The sequence below is a fragment of the Oncorhynchus keta genome, chromosome 21, assembly GCF_023373465.1.
Source record: "Oncorhynchus keta strain PuntledgeMale-10-30-2019 chromosome 21, Oket_V2, whole genome shotgun sequence".
Lineage (NCBI taxonomy): Eukaryota > Metazoa > Chordata > Actinopteri > Salmoniformes > Salmonidae > Oncorhynchus > Oncorhynchus keta.
In genome coordinates this window covers 7,678,706-7,700,101 of record NC_068441.1, presented here as the reverse complement: position 1 = coordinate 7,700,101, position 21,396 = coordinate 7,678,706, and the positions used below count along the sequence as shown (strand labels likewise).

The 21,396-nt window shown below is 43.0% G+C and overlaps 3 protein-coding genes across 10 annotated transcripts in view; 2 read left to right on the top strand and 1 right to left on the bottom strand.

The window, feature by feature from the left end:
- The window catches only part of si:dkeyp-61b2.1 (tumor necrosis factor receptor superfamily member 21), a 264,717-nt gene that overhangs the window by 140,536 nt on the left and 102,785 nt on the right, over positions 1–21,396 (top strand). The window lies entirely within an intron of this gene.
- Positions 2,077–4,853, top strand: si:ch211-222l21.1 (prothymosin alpha). The gene is made up of 5 exons (XM_035796425.1): positions 2,077–2,283; positions 3,061–3,147; positions 3,527–3,617; positions 3,740–3,822; positions 3,957–4,853. The coding sequence occupies exons 1-5, from the start codon at positions 2,233–2,235 to the stop codon at positions 4,023–4,025; spliced, it is 381 nt and encodes a 126-aa protein (XP_035652318.1). The 5' UTR covers positions 2,077–2,232; the 3' UTR covers positions 4,026–4,853.
- Positions 6,926–18,568, bottom strand: slc45a1 (solute carrier family 45 member 1). 6 transcript variants are annotated; one of them, XM_035796421.2, is made up of 9 exons: positions 18,515–18,568; positions 11,069–11,536; positions 10,805–10,897; positions 10,471–10,695; positions 9,359–10,230; positions 9,113–9,266; positions 8,773–8,949; positions 8,060–8,265; positions 6,926–7,835 (listed from the first exon to the last, which is right to left on the bottom strand). In XM_035796421.2, the coding sequence occupies exons 2-9, from the start codon at positions 11,502–11,504 to the stop codon at positions 7,563–7,565; spliced, it is 2,436 nt and encodes an 811-aa protein (XP_035652314.1). In that variant the 5' UTR covers positions 11,505–11,536; positions 18,515–18,568; the 3' UTR covers positions 6,926–7,562. The 6 variants fall into 6 exon arrangements, with proteins under 6 accessions (XP_035652314.1, XP_035652311.1, XP_035652310.1 ...); XM_035796418.2 differs by lacking the exon at positions 18,515–18,568 and adding an exon at positions 18,354–18,508 and having other exon boundaries at positions 11,069–11,546; XM_035796417.2 differs by lacking the exon at positions 18,515–18,568 and adding an exon at positions 18,354–18,508.

Here is a 21,396-nt window from a genome sequence, read left to right as displayed (position 1 = left end):
TTTGGGGCTGTTTTTCTGCAAAGGGACCAGGACGACTGATCCGTGTAAAGGAAAGAATGAATGGGGCCATGTATCGTGAGATTTTGAGTGAAAACCTCCTTCCATCAGCAAGGGCATTGAAGATGAAATGTGGCTGGGTCTTTCAGCTTGACAATGATCCCAAAAACACCGCCCGGGCAATGAAGGAGTGGCTTTGTAAGAAGCATTTCAAGGTCCTGGAGTGGCCTAGCCAGTCTCCAGATCTCAACCCCATAGAAAATATTTTTTTTTTCTCATTTTGTCTGTCGTAGTTGAAGTGTACCTATGATGAAAATTACAGGCCTCTCTCATCTTTTTAAGTGGGAGAACTTGCACAATTGGTGGCTGACTAAATATTGTTTTGCCTCACTGTATGTACAGTATGAACCACAAAATGATGAGAGACATACTGTACAATCATGGCCATGGGACACAATCTATGTTGGACATGACATCAAATCTGTGAAGGAAACATTTAGGCCTACTTTTTTTGAATGACTTCCGAGGCTTTAGTAGCGTTAAGTGAGAGAAGTGGGTCCATACAAGTGCAGTAATCCAATGTGCCGAGCAAAGTTTCTCCAGATTCACAAAAAAAGTAGACCACCCTACTCTCCTCCCCTCACATCCCATTCTCCTTCCTGCCGTCATTGTCTGTCAGACTCAAATCAGACGGCCACACCTTAATTGCTGACCCTACGACCAAAGCCAATGTACTGCATGTGGACTTTCCTGCCATAGAATACGTGGCCCCAAACAGACCAATGATTTCTGACCAGCCCTCAGCCTGTAGTCCATTGCGTTATGTTTCATAAAGTTACAGAACACGGATAAAGTATTGGTGGGACACAGAATCAGAAGTTTTATGAAACATGTTTCGAAACAACTCAGAAAATCAAGGACAACTGACCCTGCTGGTCATCTATGAACATTTGAACATCTTGGCCATGTTCTGTTATAATCTCCACCTGGCACAGATAGAAGAGGACTGGCCACCCCTCATAGCCTGGTTCCTTTCTAGGTTTCTTCCTAGTTTCTGGCCTTTCTAGTGAGTCTTTCCTAGCCACCGTGCTTCTACACCTGCATTGCTTGCTGTTTGAGGTTTTAGGCTGGGTTCCTGTACAGCACTTTGAGATATCAGCTGATGTAAGAAGGGCTTTCTAAATGCATTTGACTAGACATGCTGCTTGTTTCCCAATTATTACTCTGGCCCAAGAATTGCAATGGTTAACATTCACATGGATCACCATTTGTGCTTTACAGTTCAGATATTTCATATTACACAGACAGTCACAGACACAGCGAATAAGTGTAGGTAGCTTACTGGCTTGCTTGTAATAGGCTTATGTAGGCTAGCTATTGTATTCAAATACAAAAGCCTCCTTCTCATTTTTTTTCATACGAGCCACTGTGTTCCTGACCTTCATGTTTAAAATAGAGAAGTCTAACCAAGGCAAGAGGTGTGGTTTAGTTAGTAAATGGTTTCACATCATATTATCTTTGTGCTGTAATTTGATACTTCGGCACTGAAGACAAAGGGATTAGAGTCTCTACCAGGGCTTTACACATGCTTCTAGATGGACGAAATCAAGGACAACTTGTTTTGAATACAAATATGTCAAAATCAAGACAAGAAATAACTACAATTGGCAACAGCATTAATGATAACAAATATTGTTGTTTTTGAATGTAGGAAATGCTTGCAGTCACACAAAGGAACTGCATTCATCAACTTGCACTTCAAGCACGTTCTTAGAATAGGCTATTGCTTACATTAAACACCATTAAAATGTCAAATGTAATTCATGAGAGAAAATAACAATGTTAATATCCCTAAGATACTTTCAATTTAAATAATTTAATGTTTTCACATGAACACTTTCTTTATGCTTTACATCAGAGTGCACGCTTTACATTTTCAACCAATTAGAAGGACAGCTGGGAGGAGCTTGATAATCGGGCTCAAATTCGGAAGATTGACAAACAATCTGTCCAATAAGAACCGCTTTAGCGTGTTTGTTACTTTAGATTGTCCAATTACGTTTTAGATCGACCGTCTCCATTCTAACTAATGGACTACAGTTGAGCCTAACAGATGTCGCTGGTGTTCATAACTCTCTCCTCAGCGTGTCATTGAAACAGGCTTATATCACTGCCATAAACATCAAACAAAGTATTTATTTCGGAAGCATATTATACCCTTAAATTAAACTAGCTATGGCTGATACCGCAGTAGAGACGACCACAACCACCGAGATTTCAGCAAAGGTGAGTTTGATTAATTTGACTAGCTAACAACTTTACTCTTCAGCTAAGCCTGCATGAACACCAGCTAGCTAACTTGAGCTGTAATAGCAAGCTACAGTAGCCAGCCGTGTAATTTTTATTTTATTTTTAAAGTAGCCAGCCGTGTAATAATAACCAAGTACCTAGCTAACATTAATGTTAGTCACTGTCAATGGCTGAAACATAGTATGTATTTCTCAAACATTTAGTTAGCTATTTAACCTGTTCAATAACTTCGCTAGCTCCATTAGTAGTACTACATTGATTACTGCGTTGTTTTGATTTAGCAAGAAAGGACTTTCACTGCACGTGACATTTAACTTCAACTATTGGCGACTTGGCCTGTGACTAACTTTCCTAACCAGCTAGTTTTATCGTTACATTTGCAATGTGGCTACTGTAGCAAGTTTAAGTTATTACTAGTTAGTAAACGTTAGCTAAAAAACACCTCAAATTGAATGCGCTCGAGCTACACTGTTGCGCGATGGCGGGAAGGGATAACGTTAATCTTTCACAGTGCGAGAGGAGTGTGCACGCTTATCTTTCTCGTAGGGAACAGCGATGCTCGTTCCCGATGCCTTCCGTTGTGTGCACTTTGGCAGTGGTCGGGCATGCGCCGCTAGTAAATACTGGAGATATGTAGAAAGGTTACTACAATTTTAACCATCCGAATTAAAGATGGCGACGAGTATATGGCCACATCGTGGTGGACATGCTTCAGTTGTGTCAGTGAGACAACCAAGAATAACGTATTTTTAGGAGCTTAAAGAGAAGAAAGAGGTTGCCGAGGAGGTGATGTTGGAGAAGAAGGAGAACGGAAGTGGGGACGCACCTGGCAATGAAACTGTGAGTTGATGCCGAAGTTTATTTCCTTGGGAGCCTCATGGCCTTTTGTCTTGGCGCCATCGTCATACAGGTGTCTCCAGACTCAGCCCCAACTACCCCACCCCCACTCACTACTCTTTGTTTATTTTGTGAAATGGCACAAATGTTTCTTAAGACATGTGTTGGACGTCATTGCATTCCCTTTCCTTATTCTCAGGGGGAATTAAGTATAAACTGCAACATGTGCCCTGTTTTAACTCTGAAGCGTGTTGGCTGTAACTCTTGGGTTAACTTTTTCATAATACTTTTCTGAAAGAAATGCCTTATCACTCATGCATACAATTACCCCACATTTATGTGAAATATTAAAGTTTGTCATTCTTTGATTCCTTCCCTCTAGCACACAAATGGTGCAGAGGAGACAAATGGTGCAAAGGAGAAGACAAATGGTGCAATTCATTCTGAAGTAACTCCAGAGGTTGAAGAGGATGGTAAATTCATGTCCCTCTTTGGACTAACAGCTGGATAAAAAAATTACATGTTTAATGGTTATTTGATACATGTGAGGTGCTTGAAGCCCATGTTTTTACTTCATATATGAATGTGATTACAGGAGAGGTAGAGGATGCAGAAGAAGCTGCAGAAGAAGCTGCTGAGGAGGTTGACCACCCTGTGAAGCGCCCAGCTGAGGAGGAGGTACAGTTTTGTCCGATTTTAAAACCGTCAATATACAATAGTCTCACAGTAAAAGTTGAACCATCTTTATTACTGTTTGATATCTGGCCACGAAGTTCTCTCCTCACTTAAAAAATGTTTATGTTTGCCCTCAGGAACAAGGGGAAACAAAAAAACAGAAAACAGAAAACGATGACTCAAAGGAAGCTGAAGTGGAGGCCTAGAACACTCCGTCTGTACTCTTCTGCAGCTCTGTCTACATGACGTTGTCAACTTCACCTTGTAGAGCTTGTGCTTTATGTATGTTTTACAGATTTTGTTTGCCCCCAAGATATTACATTGCACTGGAGTCCTTAAACATAGTGGCCTCCTCCCTTTTTTTATAAGATGTTATTTATTGGTTTCTTACGCAAAATAAAACTTGTGCAAATAGGATCCATGCTGTTTTATCAGAATGTTAGTTTGTGTCTGTATGAGTTAAGCACATTCTCTACTTTGTTACTGCTGACCAGTTGATTCAGGCAGGCAGCTGCACCCTTCTCCATATTTTCAAGGTGACCTCAGACTCACTAAAGACCAAAGATAAGTTTTAAGCAGGGGCTAATGGACTATTGTTAGCATTATTAGTTCAGGCTTTTTTAATACCTTTTGTTTAGTGCTGCTGCTAGTAGTTAATCCTTTGTCTGACTGATCTGTTAACACAACAATGGCACAAATAAAAGAACACCTCCGTGATCAAAGATGGCTTGATCCTGTTTAGGGGTCTGGCTTCTGAAATGTTAATTACCCCCTGTTAATTCTTAAGGCGTTGGTCATATGTTTTGTGTGCATTTTAAAACAAGTTTGTACCCAAGATACTGTTTTTCTGTTTCATTTCCAGTTATTTTTTTGTCTTGTTTGACTCAAATTGTCTTACAATGGTCTTTATCAGAACAACATTCCCAATCTAGTGTTCGTTCTCTTTTAGTGCAGTTATATTTCATGATTGCTTCGGCCACTGCTTTGTATATTCTGGTTGTTGATGATTAAATAAGTCAGTCTTGTCTTTTTAACCATGGTGTTTTGTTTTTGCATATGCTGTAGTAAAATGTGCTGGATATTTCACCTCTTTAAAGGGCAATTCTGCTACTTTTCAACCTCTTATTCATGATCTCCAGTGCCATACTAGTGTCTACATATCTGTAAACGTACTTTTCCATGGTCTGCGGTTAAGGTCCTAAAAAGCGCTTCTGACATCACAGGGTAGATTTCAAAGTTTAAAAATTAAATGTCAAACCCTGCCACGAGTTTCTAGCCATAGAGAGGATATTTTCTTGCTCTCCACGTCACTACAAATCTCGGTTTTAAAAATCATTGCTTTAACTTGATATCATCGGGTCGAATTTTGTAACTTTTTTCTACAAAACAAATGCGCTGTTAAACACATGTAGACACTGGTATTGTGCTGGATATAATGAGAATTAGGTTAGTGGTGGAATTGCCATGTAAGATGCTTTACACTGTTAACACCAAATTACAATTGTGCCTAACACTAGTGTTAACAATGAAATAAGGGATGCTTTCAGTTAAAACAGTCCGAGCCATGTAAAGTATCTGATGTCAGTTGACTTAAGGCATAAGACTGAATATGGATGGGAGTAATTCCCAAAATTATTTTGTAACTGGGAAAGGGGTGATTCTTGTCATCTGGATTTTGGCTTCTTTTTTTCTCTCCATAGAACTACACTACACGTCAATCAATTGAAGTCCTGACGTGTTGCAGTTTAGACCCATCTAGTGGTGCAAACTGGTACTGTAGTTCAATTCAGGGTATAATTGATTTGAGAATCTTTTTTATTTGATAGAGCCCCCATGTGGATAGAGGTTTTCTGATAATGACCAGTTATGAAGATTACGTAGCTGTAAATCTAATACCAATATTTTAAAAGGAAATTAAGCCTAAAGTACACATGCATAATTATCTGCATAGAGGACACCTAAGATGTGTGAAGTTATGATAGTGAGCTTAATAAAAAAGGACAATAGCCCAAAAAGTTAAAATTATCATTTTTAATTGAACTCAACCCTAAAGTAGCTGTTACAGTAATACAGTTAATATTGGAATTAAGGATGAAGAACATCAGAAAACACTCTTGTAAAATACTAGAAATGTTGTGTTGAATTGAAGCAAGTTCCAACAGCATGATGATCCATACAGTTGCTGTTTTCTCAAAAGAAACCAGTCAGAAACATGACATCATGGCACGTGTCCAGTCTGTTATGGAGGCTTTAGTGGTAGACCCTGATCAACATTCCGCTGAGGCATCAGCTCTAGATGACTCATGACAGTGGGGTGTTTCACGGTGGTGGGCATTTTAGTGAAACTTACAAATGAAGCTGAACGCAGGCATGAGTTATTGTTAATTCATTTTAAAAAATGCCTGGAAACAGTCTCGGTGTCAACTAAGTGATGTTCAAGGTAAGCAATGCCGAGCAAGTTTTAGCCTGTCATAGATTTTCTCAATTGAAAAGTAAATTATGATTTCACCAATGTTTTATAATTGGCCGATTACATGGAAGATGAAATGTTATTTGAGCCGTTTATAATCAAATGAATTAAGTGAATAAATGCAGCAGCGTGTGATGAGACTGGATAACTAACCCAAATGTGAGAGGGTCACTCCAGTGAGCCAGTTTGGGTCGTGTGGTGAAACAAGCCTAAACCTTAACTAAAGCATGCGCCTTTGCGGTGAAAATAAGCACTTGCTGTTGGCAAATATGAACCCAAAAGTCTTCCCTCTCAAAGTTGTACAGCGCCATCTTAAGCATAGTTCACATGCATCTTCCTGAATTCTCTCGCCACCAAAACAACAGATTTGTTGTTCTTCTTTTTTGTTCGGTTTCCGATGGAATGCCGAATCACACCCCAGTTTCAACTTCTCTTCCTGGTAATGACAAGAATCACTGTCATTACAACAGTCACGCCAGGAGCAAGGTGACAGGACAGAGTGATGTCCATGGCTTAGTAAAGGGTCCATCTCTGTGTATGTTTGTAAACGCATTAGTGAGTGTCAAGTCAAAATGGTAATAAATAATGACCATAATAATCTGAGTGCCTTGTGTGAAAGATGTAAAACCTCAGAGGCACAGTTTGGCTCTTTATTGTTCACATAGTACAAACTACATTGAGTGAGGGTGGTCCTATAGCTTGCATGTGTGTGTAAATGTACTGTAGATATGCTACTGTGTTTACATGAATTCAGGGCTTCAAGCAAAAGGTAATTGGTGACACATTCAGACAGTCCCTAAGCCTGCCTACAGTGGGATGATAGTGTGTTGACAGAGAAACAGGCAGGTAGACATTCCCTCGGACATCAGACCAAAACAGAAGATGCAGGGCATTGAGGCTACAGCGCATGCATATATTAGGCGAGGCCAAAACAATTAACCCCTTCAAAGATTGTTACATTTTTCCCCTGATGTCCTGGGGAATAGGAGCTGTAGGGCTGTAATTATTTAGGCACGCACAAAATTAACATAAGTGCCGCTTTTTAGTGGAAATTATGGGAGAGAAATACATGGACACACTATAACACTGACACCGCAGAACGGTGGCCTCTGTCAGTCTAAGCTCTAAGAGCAGCTATGCTAAGTAGTGCGAGAGAGTACAGTATTGTATGTGCTTTGCAGGGAGACACAGGGTGTGTAGGCTATACGCGGTGTGCGTTGTGACAAGGCTGCAGTGTGATAGTGTGTAGTGCAGTGTGAGACGGGGGGGGGGTCTAAATGTGCACCAGTAGTGGCTGGGCCTCACTTTCGGAAGGCTCACCCTCAGGGGGTGGCAGGTGGTACACCACGCAGAGGGAGGAGTACAGACAGCCCACGAATGACATCGCGCTAGAAAAGTACATCACTCCCTGGGCCCCGCCCACCAGCGAGGTCAGAGGTCCCATCGCCACGGAGACTATGATCTGAGCTAGGAAGTACTGGCAGCTGAGCAGAGAGATGTCCACCCCCATCCCTCTCCTGGTCCCTTCCTCTGACGAGCCACAGAACTACACAAACGGAGAGAGATGGCACATGTATGATTGATACTGTGAACACTTTTACAACAAACACATTTTTATAAATAAATCTATAAAGACACGGTACTGAGCTATATCAAAACACTTGACCAATACTGTATAAAATACTTTCACAAAAACCCAATTCAGAACATTATATAATATGTTCACATTTATGTGTTGTATTCAGTGTATACCCATTCATATTCACTAACCTGTGGGCTCTGGTAGTATTCACACAGCAGAGAGTAAGGCAGTGTGCACAGAGAGGAGAAGAGCACCCCGTAGGTGACACAGAGCGACAGCACCACGTAGAGGTTGGTGGAGAGTGTAGCAAGGCCCGTGCCAAGGCCAAACGCCAGGTAGGCAAAGAAATAGAGAGAGCGGAGGGAAAAACGCTCCTCCAGCTTCTCCAGTATGGCTATGAATAGAAACAAGAGGAGAGGAAGATAACAGAAGGGGAAAGCCTGTAAAACAACTATATCTGATAAATAACCTAAATGATGGATGTTGTGTGAGGTGTGTGTTCTATTTCTGTGTTTTTGTGAGTGTGTGGAATGTCGAGTGGATTTACACTTGCTACCAGACTGAATAATCCGCTGAACATGCTCAACAGTGATGATGCGGCAGTTAGGCAGAGCCTCCCTCCATCCTCCGTCAGTCCATAAGGTCCCACTGGCCTCGGACAGTTAGTATCACTGATATTTGGCAATCTCTGCAATGCATGTAGGCTCACAGTACTTGGCTGTCTAGCTGTTTGGGGAACAGGGTGTTTTCTGTATCCTTAAGTGTCCAAGCATACAAAGACCTTTGAAATGTTTGAATCCTTCTTGAAAGTAATGTGATTTGTGGATTCAAATAAAGTATTTAAAAATGTGTTTCTTTTTTTGTTTATGAGTGTACTGGTGTATGTGTGTGTAGGACTCACCTGAGTAAAAGGCAGCACTGAATGCATAGATGCACATGCCCCAGCAGCCCATGCTGACCCCAGCATTGTAGCGTTGGTAGGCCTCAGAGTCATGTGGTGCTCTGGGGTCTCCATCAAACACTACCTCCCCCATGAAGTCAGTGTAGAACAGCAGCATGCCCTCAAAGGACAGCCAACCTATAGGATCAAGACAGGGTGGCAGATGGCTCATGTTTACATAGACATACTCACACAGCTTCCACTGGAGTACAGATAGGTTAAAATCATCAGTGATTATGTCACCGCAACCTTAGTGGGCATACAGACAATAAAACACAAGCACACGTGTGACAAGACTCACCCAAGAAATGGTTAGTGCATAGGCTGCGCAGTGATGGAGGCATCCTGTAGATGGCGATACACAGTAGCCTCATTGACATCTGTGAATCTGCCGTCTCCACATTTTCACTCAGGTCACTCTCATAGCGCACCCCATTCAGCAGAATGTTTGCCACCTTTATTACAGGAGCAAGAAGAATCAGAAACATGAATTCTCTCAACATGATGATTTGTTAAACTAATCAGAGGAATTAAACTCCAGGCTGACCTGTTGACTGAAGGTCACGGTTCTTCTGCGGCCATTTTCCAGCTCTTCACTCTGGATCACCATTGGCTCCTCCACAAGCGCAAGGCTCTGAGGGCGCTTCAGGATACCAGCGGACGAACCTCGATGGGACCCTGCCTCAATCTGAGCCTCCCCGGCCTGAGCCCCGGCCTGGGATCCTGCCCCAGCCAGGGCCACTGTCCCAGCCAGGGTTAGTGCTCCAGCCTGGGCTACTGCTCCAGACTGTGACCCAGTTCCAGGCTGAGATCCCTGGGGAGGTGGGGTGTCCCCTGGAGGCAGTGGTCGGGCTGCAGTGTCCTGGTCAAGGGGCTGTGGGGATGGCTGTCCGGTGTAGCAGTCGATGAGCACACTGTCTATATAGGAGGTTCCCAGGGATGAGGCGAACTCATTGATGCCAGTGAGAGAGTTATCCCGACTGATAAAGCTGCCATATTTAGGAGTAAGGGGGCTGAGGGGGGAGATGGGGCTGGTGAGGCCGGCACAGAGGCGTGCATTGGCACTACAGGAGTGTGCCATGGGGTTAGGGTTTGAGGGGCAGGGTTCAGAGAACTGGTAGCTATAAATCCTCTCCTCTGCCTCTTCCTCTTCCAATCCCAGGCTTGCCCCCGGAGGGACGGGGGGAGAGGGAGGCAGAGGGAGGATGGGGCTCTTTAGAGAGTTTTTAGAGTTCTTCTGAGGCTGAGTCTTTGGCAGGGGCCGCTCGGGGATGCTGTTGAGGGTCATGCACGTGGCAATGACCAATGTGACACTGGTGAACATGTAGATGACTCGAAGTTGACCTCCCATTGACCTCCCAAACTCAGTGTGGTCCCAGTTAATTCCACCCACGATGTACCCGAATCCACCACCCAGGCCTGCATAGTGTGTGGGACATAATCATCATAGAACTGGTCATCATATCAGTGACATTGATTATGCTATCACTTTCACATCTTAGACTTATTTTATATATGTTATGTTTAACTCTACATTGTCAGAAGTGTTTTATATGTACATTTTACTGTCTCACCTACCAGTGGTGTGTGTTATAGCCAGCCAGTAGTGTATAGCGTTCCCTGACTGACCAGTAGTTAGTGCATACAGTGGTCTCTAACCTGCCAGCAGTGCGTGAATATTGAGGCCACGGTCCTGGTCCTCTGGCAGGCACACGTCCATCATGTAGGCGTGGCTGGGATTATCTGCAGAGTCCGCACAGAAGTCCATCAGAACCACTCCACAAATAGTTAGTATGATGCCCCACTTGTGATTGGTTGCTGTGTCTGCCACCGCAGCTCCAATGTCTCGCCCATTCAGCACCATTGTCAAACCAAGCAGAGCTCCTACAAAGTTAAAACAGAGAACTCCACTTCAGGACTACAATATTAGTTAAAAACAGGAATAGAGTTTCACCAGAGGAGGGAGAGCCTTGCAAGACAGAATATTCCTTACCAATAGCCAAGGCTAAAATAAACGGTCTCCGACGGCCAAAGCGGGATGTACAACGATCACTCCAAGCTCCTAGGAGAGGCTGGACCAGGAATCCTAAAAACCATGGGGAGAAATTAGAAGGATTTAGTGGCACTCAAATGGGCAATGTTGATGGGAACAGCAATATAATCTAACTCTACTATTCAAAGCACAGTTATGCATTATCTTTATCTAATCAAACAGGACTTTCTGTATCTACTTCATCTCGCCTTGCCACTTCATTACCCAATATAGGACTGATGAACCACACCAGGCTGTAGAACTCTTCGGGCAGACCCATCTGTAGCAGGACAGGGGTGACATAGGCCGTCTCCATGGCGTAGCTGAACTCAATGCCAAACAGGACACAGCCGTTGAAGAGCAGCTCAGGGAAGGTGCGGCGAGGGGGCATCTCACTGAGGTCCAGCTGATCTAGGGGGCAGGGGGTGTTGGGCGGGGGGGGCGGGGACGGTCTGATCAGCTTCCGCCGCTTCGGGTGTCTCTGGAAGTTGTTGGCACGGTGACTCAGGAGGCGTGTGGTAGACGATGGGAAGCTGACGGTCTTGGCCATGGAGCTCCTCCAGAGGCCATCATTTGTGGCACCCAATGACCTCTCTGATGACCTCCCTCCTGGGCTGGCCAACAGGGGGTCACTGGGGGTGCCCATTCCTGGAGATGACATCACTCTGCTGGGCCCAGTTTACTCTGGACACACTAGGAGATTCTCATTCATAGATCAAAATGCAATCACATTAAAGTTCAAAAGATAAATGTACCATTGTATGAGGAGGAAGACTGTACTGTAAGGATGTAAGGAGGCATATCAATAACAGAATTGCAGTAATTACATCCATAAAGTATCAGTAGCTTTGGCAAGCTACTTTTAGAGGACACTCAAGGTAACATCTGCTCATATGGCTAGTACTGTAAAACAGGAGAGGAATAGTAGACACCAAGATAACAGGCGGTAAGGCCACTGCCAGCCTATGATGGCACTATACTCCTCATGGGCAAGACGCACTGCAACAAATGTGCATGTTGATGGTGATGTGCACAAAACCCATGTGCTCTAGTACAGCAGTGTGGTATGCGGCATCGTCTCTCACCGTGGCTTTTTCCGTTTAGATTTTTCATGGGTGTATTTTGCCCATGTTACAAGCTAATCGGATGCGTAGGAGCTATAAAAAGCCATTGGCACAAATCGTCTCAAATAATACGTTTTAACATGCAAGGCTACACATGATTTATTTGTGAAACACACGTCCTTAAACATTAAACATGCTTGGCATGTGACTACGGCTTGATAGGTCTGGTTTGTCATCATTTATTTTCCAATTGTCATCGACGTTATGCTCGTTGACTTTAAAACATTTTTTGTTCTCGAGTCAAGGTGAAGATTATACAATCAAATTAACACATGGTCTTAGACAGGGCAGAGCGTGCAAATTGAAACGTTAAAGAAATTACCTTATCACCGTTTCTCTGTCATTTATTTCAGTATTCTCTGTTGGTAAACAAGTCAATCATATTTATGATTTAGAATATTTACGTTGGATGAGAGAAATGTGTGTTTTTTCCTTAGATGCAGTCATCTCCCTTCTTTATCCTCCGTCCCTTTTCCTTCCCACTCTCTCTCCCTTCCCGTTCCTCACCCGTGACGTCACCATCACCCCTCCTGTTCCCTGCGCTTGGTTCTTGGTAGACCTGCAGCCTCAGCACCAATGCATATGAAGTTAGCGTCATCCATATTTAAAGGCCCAGTGCAGTCAAAAACATGACTGCCTGTGTTAAATATATGTATATCCACACTATGAGGTTGGGCGAATGGCACTGGAGGGGATGGACGCCGTTTTATGGCCTACTAAGCAATTGTGAAATTTTGTGTGTTTTCTCATGTTGTTTGTAGCTTATTTTGTACATCATGTTTATGCTACCGTCTGTTATGACCAAAAACCAAGCTTCTGGATAGCAGAAGAGCGATTACTCACCTCGAACTGGACAAATATTATTTCTTTAATGAGTCTGACCCAAAGGATATAATGTTGCTTCTGGACAAAGGCCAAATCCTCATCATTCGCATGAAGAAAGTAAGTAAATACAGGGGCCTCAGATCAGGGTGCCTTGTGAGAATTCGTCAGTGAGTAACCCGCTTCTACCATCATTCTATTGGCCAATGTGCAATCACTGGAGAATAAACTGGATGAGCTCGGTTCGAGACCATCCTACCTTCCTCGACATTAAAAACTGTAATATTTTGTATTTCACAGAGTGGTTTCTGAACGACAACGCGGATAATATACAGTTGTCTGGTTTTTCCGTGCATCTGCAAGACAGAACAGCTACGTCCGGTAAGACAAGGTGTGGGGGTGTGTGTTTATTTGTCAATAACAGCTGGTGCGCGATGTTTAATATTAAGGTAGTCTCGAGGTATTTCTTGCCTTCGGTAGAGTACCTCATGATAAGCTGTAGACCACACAGTATACCAAGAGAGTTTTTATATTTTTCGTAGCTGTCTATTTACCTCCACAAACCGACGCTTGCACAAAGACCAGACTCAACAAGCTTTTAAGGCCATAAGCAAACAAGAAAATGCTCATCCAGAAGCAGTGCTCCGAGTGGCAGGGGACATTAATGCAGGGAAACTTAAATCCACTTTACCTAATTTCTACCAGCATGTCACATGTGCAACCAGAAGAGGAGAAAAATAAACAAAAAAAAGTCTAGATCACCTTTACTCCACACACAGATGTGTACAACGCTATCCATCACCCACCATTTGGCAAATATGACCATAATTCTATCCTCCTGATTCCTGCTTACAAGCAAAAACTAAAGCAGGTGACTCAGTGACACACTCAATACGGAAGCGGTTATATGACGCGGATGCTGTGCTACAGGACTGTTTTGCTAGCACAGACTGGAATATGTGCCGAGATTCATCCAATGGCATTGAGGAACAGTGGCGTAAAGTTCTTAAGTAAAAATACTTTAAAGTACTACTTAAGTCAGGTTTTTTTGGTGTCTGTACTTTGCTATTTATATTTTTGGCAACTTTTACTGAATACATTCCTAAAGAAATAATGCACTTACTCCATACATTTTCCCCTCACACCCAAAAGTACTCGTTACATTTTGATAGGAAAATGGTCCAATTCACACACTTATCAAGAGAACATCCCTGGTCATCCCTACAGCCTCTGATCTGGCGGACTCACTAAACACAAATGCTTCGATTGTAAATTAGTGTTGGAGTGTTCCCCTGGATATCCCTCAAATTGTGCTCTCTGGTTTGCAATTCCATTTACTTTGATACTTAAGTATATTTAAAACCCAAATACATAGACTTTTACTCAAGTAATATTTGACTACTTTGCTACTATTGCGTGACTTTTACTTGAGTCATTTCCTATTAAGGTATCGTTACTTTTACTCAAGTATGACTATTGAGTACTTTTTTCCACCACCGTTGGAGTATTTTATTTTATCTTTAATTAACTAGGCAGGTCAGTTAAGAACTAATTCTTATTTTCAATGACGGCCTTGGAACATTGTGTTAATTGCCTTGTTCAGGGGCAGAACGACAGATTTTTAACTTGTCAGCTCAGGGATTCGATCTTGCAACCTTTCAGTTACTAGTCCAACACTCTAAACACTAGGCTACCTGCCGCCCCTTGAGGTGTATACCACCTCAGCTTCATCAATATGTTCATTGATGACATCACCACAGTGACCATATCCCAACCAGAAGTCATGGATCACAGGCAACACCAACACCGAGCTAAAGCCTAGAGCTGCCGCTTTCAAAGAGCGGGACACTAATCCAGACGCTTATAAGAAATCCCGCTATGCCCTCAGATGAACCAGCAAACAGGCAAAGTGTCAATACAGGACTAACATTGAATCATACTATACTGGCTCCGACACTCGTCTGATGTGGCAGAGCTCGCAAATTATTACGGACTACAAAGGAAAATCCAGCCACCTGCTGCCCAGTGATGCGAGTCTACCAGATGGGCTAATTGCCTTTTATGCTCGAGTCGAGGCAAGCAACACTGAAGCATGCATGAGAGCACCAGCTGTTCCGGATGACTGTGCGATCACGCTGTCTGTAGCCGATGGGAGCAAGACCTTTAAACAGGTCAACATTCACAAGGCTGCGGAGTCAGACAGATTAACAGGACGGGTACTCAGAGCAAGCACGTACCAATTGGCAAGTGTCTACACTGACATTTTCAACCTCTCCATGACCGAGTCTGGAATACCTACATGTTTCAAGCAGACCACCATAGTCCCTGTGCCCAAGAAAGCGACGGTAACCTGCCTAAATGATTACCGCCCCGTAGCACTCACGCCAGTAGCCATGAAGTGCTTTGAAAGGCTGGTCATGGCTCACAACAGCATCCTCCCGGACACCCTAGACCCACTCCAATTCGCATACCACTCCAACAGATGACACAATCTCAAATCGCACTACCCTATCCCACCTGGACAAAAGGAACACCTATGTGAGAATGCTGTTCATTGACTACAGCTCAGCGTTCAACACCATAATGCCCACAAAGCTCATCACTACTCCAACAAGCCTGGGACTTAACACCTCCCCCTGAAACTGGATCCTGACAGGCCACTCACAGGTGGTAAGGATAGGCAACAACACATCTGCCACACTGATCCTCAACATGGGGGCCCCTCGAGGGTACGTGATTAATTCCCTCCTGTACTCCCTGTTCGCCCACAACTGCATGGCCACGCACAACAACATCATTAAGTTTGCTGACGACAACGGTGGTAGGCCTGATCACCAACAACGATGAGACAGCCGATTGGGATGAGATCAGAGACCTGGCAGTGTGGTACAAGGACAACAACCTCTCAATGTGAGCAAGACAAATTAGATGATCGTGGACTACAGGAAAAGAAGGCCCCGAACAAGCCACCTATTCACATCGACAGGGCTGTTGTGGAGCGATTCGAGATTTTCAAGTTCCTTGGTGTCCACATCACCAACAAACCATCATGGTCCAAACACACCAAGACAGTTGTGAAGAGGGCACAACACCTTATCCCCCTCAGGAGACTGAAAAGATTTGGCATTGGTGCCCAGATCCTCAAAAAGTTCTACAGCTGCACCATCGAGAGCACCCTGACCAGTTACATAACCGCCTGGTATGGCAACTGCTCAGCGTCTGACCATAAGGAGCTACAGAGGGTAGTGCGTACAGCCCAGTACATCACTGGGGCTGCCCTCCAGGACCTTTATACTAGGCAATGTCAGAGGAAGGCTCCAAAAATGGTCAAGGACTCCAGTCACCCAAGTCATAGACTGTTCTCTCTGCTACTGCACGGCAAGCAGTACCAGAGCATCAAGTCTTGGTCCAAAAGGCTCCTTAACAGCTTCTACCCCCAAGCCATGAGACTGCTTGACAATTAATTAAATGGCCACCTGGACCATTTGCAGTTGTCCTGGTTAAAGAAGTAATACAACTGATCTTCTTTAGACTAGTTGAGTATCTGGAGCAATTACAGGCTCAAAAACAAAGAACTTTCTTCTGAAACTCGTCTCTCTATTCTTGTTCTGAGAAATTAAGGCTATTCCATGCGCGAAATTGCCAAGAATCTGAAGATCTCGTAGAACGCTGTGTACTACTCCCTTCACAGAACAGCACAAACTGTCGCTAACCAGAATAGAAAGGTGTGAGAGGTCCCGGTGCATAACTGAGCAAGAGGACAAGTACATTAGAGTGTCTAGTTTGAGAAACAGATGCCTCACAAGTCCTCAACTTGGTGTTTTGCTGGCCAGTCTAGTTCATATTTCTGTCCTTCACGCTCATACCATTCCCCGACAGTCCTAGCAAAATTGCATGAGAAATTGCTCTTTGCTGTGCTATTGTCATTTCTTTTTTTTGTGTAATATTTCAATTGAAAACAATAGCAGTAAGGTACTTAACTGTTACCCAGAAATTATTTTATATTGAGATAAAAACAGCTGCATTGGACCTTTAAAATTATTGCCAACAATAACTAATAGTTCAAAGCAGTACCGATATGTCAACCATTTACCATACAAATAAGCCTGGGCTCAGACTACCTAGACAAACATCTGCATTTGGTTTTTGTGGTGTCCAGACAGTTTTAGCCCAATACACAATGGAGTTTCATAGAAATGCTCTCTGGTAGAAGTACAGTAGCCTAGTAGTTTTATTTTCATAAACCATAATGAGCAACATGAAAGCTGATGCCAATACTGTGTCTTCTCCTGTTAATATTTGATCTCACCAACATTTCATAATATAACACTTGCCACACCTTTGTTAACTTATGCAACTTGTAAACCCCAGCCCCTATCAAAGCACAAGGTCTGATAGAAACTCTCTGAGCCTGGTGTTATCTACAAGCTATCAGACTGCTGAACACTTGAACTGGACAGACAACCTGCTCTGATTCTCAGCAAATTAGCACACATGCACTCAACTCACACTACCACCCACCAACACAGACATGCACTACATCCACGCACACACATCTGCTGCTACCAAACTCTTATTGAGTACCACAGTATCAGTCATAATACCCATAAAACCTAGCGGTAAAACCCGTAAATGGTTCCAATCATTTTTCCATAGGGAATTTTAGAACTACTGCATTTAAGGTCTGTGTTTCATGTAGGCTTACTCTGGCTTGATGTTTTGATAATCGTGCAAATCTCTCTCGGGCAAGGAAACTTTTAACAATACATTTGCCTGTAATTACCCCCCCCCCCCAAAAAAAAAGTAATACTAATTAGCCGCTAATGTGGCTATCATACAGAACTACACATCCTGTCCCAAGCTTTGATGTAATCACTAAAGGTGCAGGGTGGGGGAAAAAAAACTCCACATTTCTCCATGCAAACTCTCATCGACAAGCTTTAAGTAACCTAACAAGTAAATGATAGCATTTGTTTGTGTAAATAATTGATAGGGATACAGCTAGCTAAATATCGCCTGGTGGGCTAGTTGGCTACATTAGCTAATGTTGTACTGTATCTCACCATGGGGTAGTGGGACTTTCCCAGCAGGCATATTCGATAGCATGTTAGCGCTAACGTTAAATATTCCTGCCCTGGTGGACTAGTTAGTATGTCACCATCCGTGGTGTCTGGGGGAAACTCTGACTACACGAATGATGAGCTAATGTAACTAACTACCTTGCTAAACGTTACCTAAATATTCCTGCCCTGGTGGGCTAACATTAGCTAGCATGTTACCACATGGAAAAGTGACTACAGGAGGGCAAAAGTTAACTGGCTAGCTCACAAAGGACTTGTGGGCTCAATGTTTTCCCATTCAAAACAAATGCCTTTGTTCCAGGAGTGCAGCTGTTGTACATGGCTAATATGTGTGAAGTCAGTTATGCATGTCAGCAGGGATGGAAATCAGGCTAGTACTTTTCAGACTGGAATAGGAGACAATGTGCCAAATTAGCCTGACACAGCAGTGAAATTTTGCATTTCTAAACATTGCATGCCACAGATTTAGGACCTGAATGTTACCTGGGCTGGAGGAAATCGTAGTCTGCTGGCCAGTACATCTCAGACTTTTTCAGAGGATCCCCTATTGCTGTTGGTCCTTCTCAGTGACCTCATGGTTAAGGGTTTTTTCCTCTTTAGAATCAGAAGTACAGCCTTATACTGTAGCTAATTGCAATACTTACCCTAGACTGATCATTTTTCCATTCCAGCAGAAATGTCACGTCTACTCCCACTCCTCTTCGTTGTCTCATCATTTCGTACACCTGACATCATCGTTACACGCACCTGCGCCTCATGACACTCACCTGGACTCTATCACCTTCCTGATTACCTCCCCTATATCAGACCAGCCTTTGTAATTGAACTTATGTTAACTACATTACTTCAGTTGGCTGCTTTGAGCAAAACCTCAAGGTAACATAATCTATTCTAGGATCCTGTTTGTGTATGGTCTTTATTAATTGTTCACTTGTTTTTCAACCATGTCAGTTACAGGCAGGGATGACTGGGGCCTTCAAGTGAAACAGGGGGTAAGAAATAATTGAAACATCACAGCTACTCCAACTGAAGCCTATGGGGAAAGTTAAGTAAATTACCCTTATTTAGAGTTGCACATTTTGGGGAATATTCAGAGGTGGACACTTTCCCATGGGAATTACAGGAAATGTATGGGAATTAATATTAATACCATTTAAATGTTTATTTTTGCATTGGATATTTATATGGAGACAGAAACAGACCTTAACATACGTAGACATAATTGCATATTATTAAATCCTTCCAATAGAGAAATGAATGTGGGGTTACAAAATTAACTTTAATTAAATTAGTTGACTCTTCACATGGGATTTCACTGAACAACAAAAGGGAATATTGACTGTCCTGTGTATGCTGTGACGTGCATGGCCTTCAGGCAGAAGGTTTCATGCTTCTTTATGTATGTCAGGACTGCAGTTTGTTCTGCTTGGAGCAACAGTGAAGTGGGCAGGGCAGTACGGATTTCTTCTTACACCTGCAAGTAACATCTGAACATCAGACAGTATGGCATTGTCTCTCTCAAACCGTGCAATGACTACTGCTATAAGTTTCAGGCTGCTTACCACTCTCTCCCAAAATGCTTCAACCAGAAGGATCCTCTTGATGGGGCTGTCCATATCGGCAGACTGATGTGGCCATTTCTTGGCGAGACTCCTTCCCCTCCAGGTGACTGTCAAACTTGACAACACAACCCCAAAGGGTTTTTATGGGCAACTTCAATATGGTGCTCTTATTCTTCTCACTTTGCTTGGTGAGGTAGGTTGCTGCTATAACTTCATGACCCATACCTAACCATTTCTTTGGTTCTCTTGTTGACTTTCATTTTCAGGGCCTTGAGGAAAAGATTCAATGCATGAGCAGCACAGCCAATGGTTGTGAGGGTTGGACTCTACTTTAGCCCAAGCAGCCTTCACGTTCTCAGCATTGTCTGTCATCAGTACAAATACCTTCTGTGGTCCAAGGTCATTTTATTGCCTTCAGTTAATCTGCAATGTAGAGACCAGTGTGTCTGTGCTCTTATAGAATACTGGTTGAGGGGTGGAGATGTAGTTAATTATTCCTTTCCCACAAACATTCGATCACCCATCAGATGATTGCAATAGTCTGCTTTCTGATATGCTTGACCTTCACTTGAACTCTATTGAACTCTGCATCCAGCAAATGAGTAGATAAAGCAAGTCTGATTGGAGGGGTGTATGCTGGGCAAAGAACATTCAGAAATCTCTTCCAATACACATTGCCTGTGAGCATCAGAGGTGTACCATTTATGTACACAGCTCAAGCAAAAATTATCAGCATTTCTGACTAGGTTCCTCCATTTGAGTTTTAAAAAATTGGATTCTAGGAGGACCATGAGCTGTTGCTATCAAATAGAAGTAGAGGGAGTTTTGTCAGAGGCTGCTTGTTGTGAGCGCGGAGGGAATTTTATGCACTTGGCCAGATTCTGCATCTTTGTTGCATTCTTCTCATATGATTTGGCACAGTATTTGCAAATGTACACAGCTTTTCCTTCTATATTAGCTGCGATGAAATGTCTCCATGCATCAGATGGTGCTTGTGGCATTTTCCTGTAAAGATTAGAAAAAGAGTTAAAAAAACACATACAATTCCATGTACAGATAACTACTTAAGCGGTTAGATTAAACAACTCCTTTGTAAGATAAATGTTTTAAAATGAAACATGTATGGAAACAGGTTTAACACTCAGTTAGCAGGCTCAAGCAAACTAAAACCCACATGGTAGCAAAAACTAACTAGCAGAAAGTGTTAATAAGTTAGAAATTATTAAAACACACTTTGCTGGAGGCTACTATTTACTACTTAACAAAAAAATATGTCAAAATACATTCACCCCACCCAGTATTGTAATCAAAACTTACCAGAAACCATGCACTCCTTGGCTCAGACAGTGTATTAGTATGGGCTCTATAGCATCTCATTAGTGCAAGGTCTTGATAATCAGCTGTATATGTGAGGGAAGAATGCACTGTACATGCAGAGGGTTGCAATTGGGGATAGTTTAACCAAAATATGCCCAAAGACCTAGATGTGGCTTGTGTATCCAACAAAGGTCCACTGTCTAACTTTTGTGGCAATTTTAAGCAAAATTCTCAGTCTTTCCATGGAAATGTTTGCAACCCTACTTGTATGTAATATAACCTTTTCTGGGAAGTGTGTGTGCACGTATGAACTGTGGACCATTGCCTTCCCTGAAAACAGGTCCTGATAGGAGGAGCAAAATGAGTAATACAGAGGTTGTCATGCTGGATGGTGCTGGAGGCTTTGGTTGTCCACACAGCGAAGACTCATGTGCTGATCTTGGTGCCAGTAAAGATGGTCTTGACGGAGGCTATAAAACCCTCTGTCCTTGATAGAGAAATCCTTCTACTTCACTGCCTCTTCAATGGTAAGATCCCTTGCACTGTAGGGACACTTGACCTCCAGCACTGCTGTGGTGCCCACCAGACCATCCAGTGAGGCACCCAGGATCCCAGCCCTGTGACAGAGGGCTGTGTACAGGGCCTCT

Excerpts from the sequence above, each read along its gene's own strand:
- si:ch211-222l21.1 (XM_035796425.1), top strand. The coding sequence starts at position 2,233 with ATGGCTGATACCGCAGTAGAGACGACCACAACCACCGAGATTTCAGCA. Across the intron at positions 3,148-3,526 it reads ACGCACCTGGCAATGAAACT|CACACAAATGGTGCAGAGGA; the intron begins GTGAGTTGATGC and ends CCTTCCCTCTAG. Across the intron at positions 3,618-3,739 it reads TCCAGAGGTTGAAGAGGATG|GAGAGGTAGAGGATGCAGAA; the intron begins GTAAATTCATGT and ends ATGTGATTACAG.
- slc45a1 (XM_035796421.2), bottom strand. The coding sequence starts at position 11,504 with ATGTCATCTCCAGGAATGGGCACCCCCAGTGACCCCCTGTTGGCCAGC. Across the intron at positions 10,696-10,804 it reads TATTTTAGCCTTGGCTATTG|GAGCTCTGCTTGGTTTGACA; the intron begins GTAAGGAATATT and ends TTAACTTTGTAG. Across the intron at positions 8,266-8,772 it reads CAGTGCTGCCTTTTACTCAG|CCATACTGGAGAAGCTGGAG; the intron begins GTGAGTCCTACA and ends TTCTATTCATAG.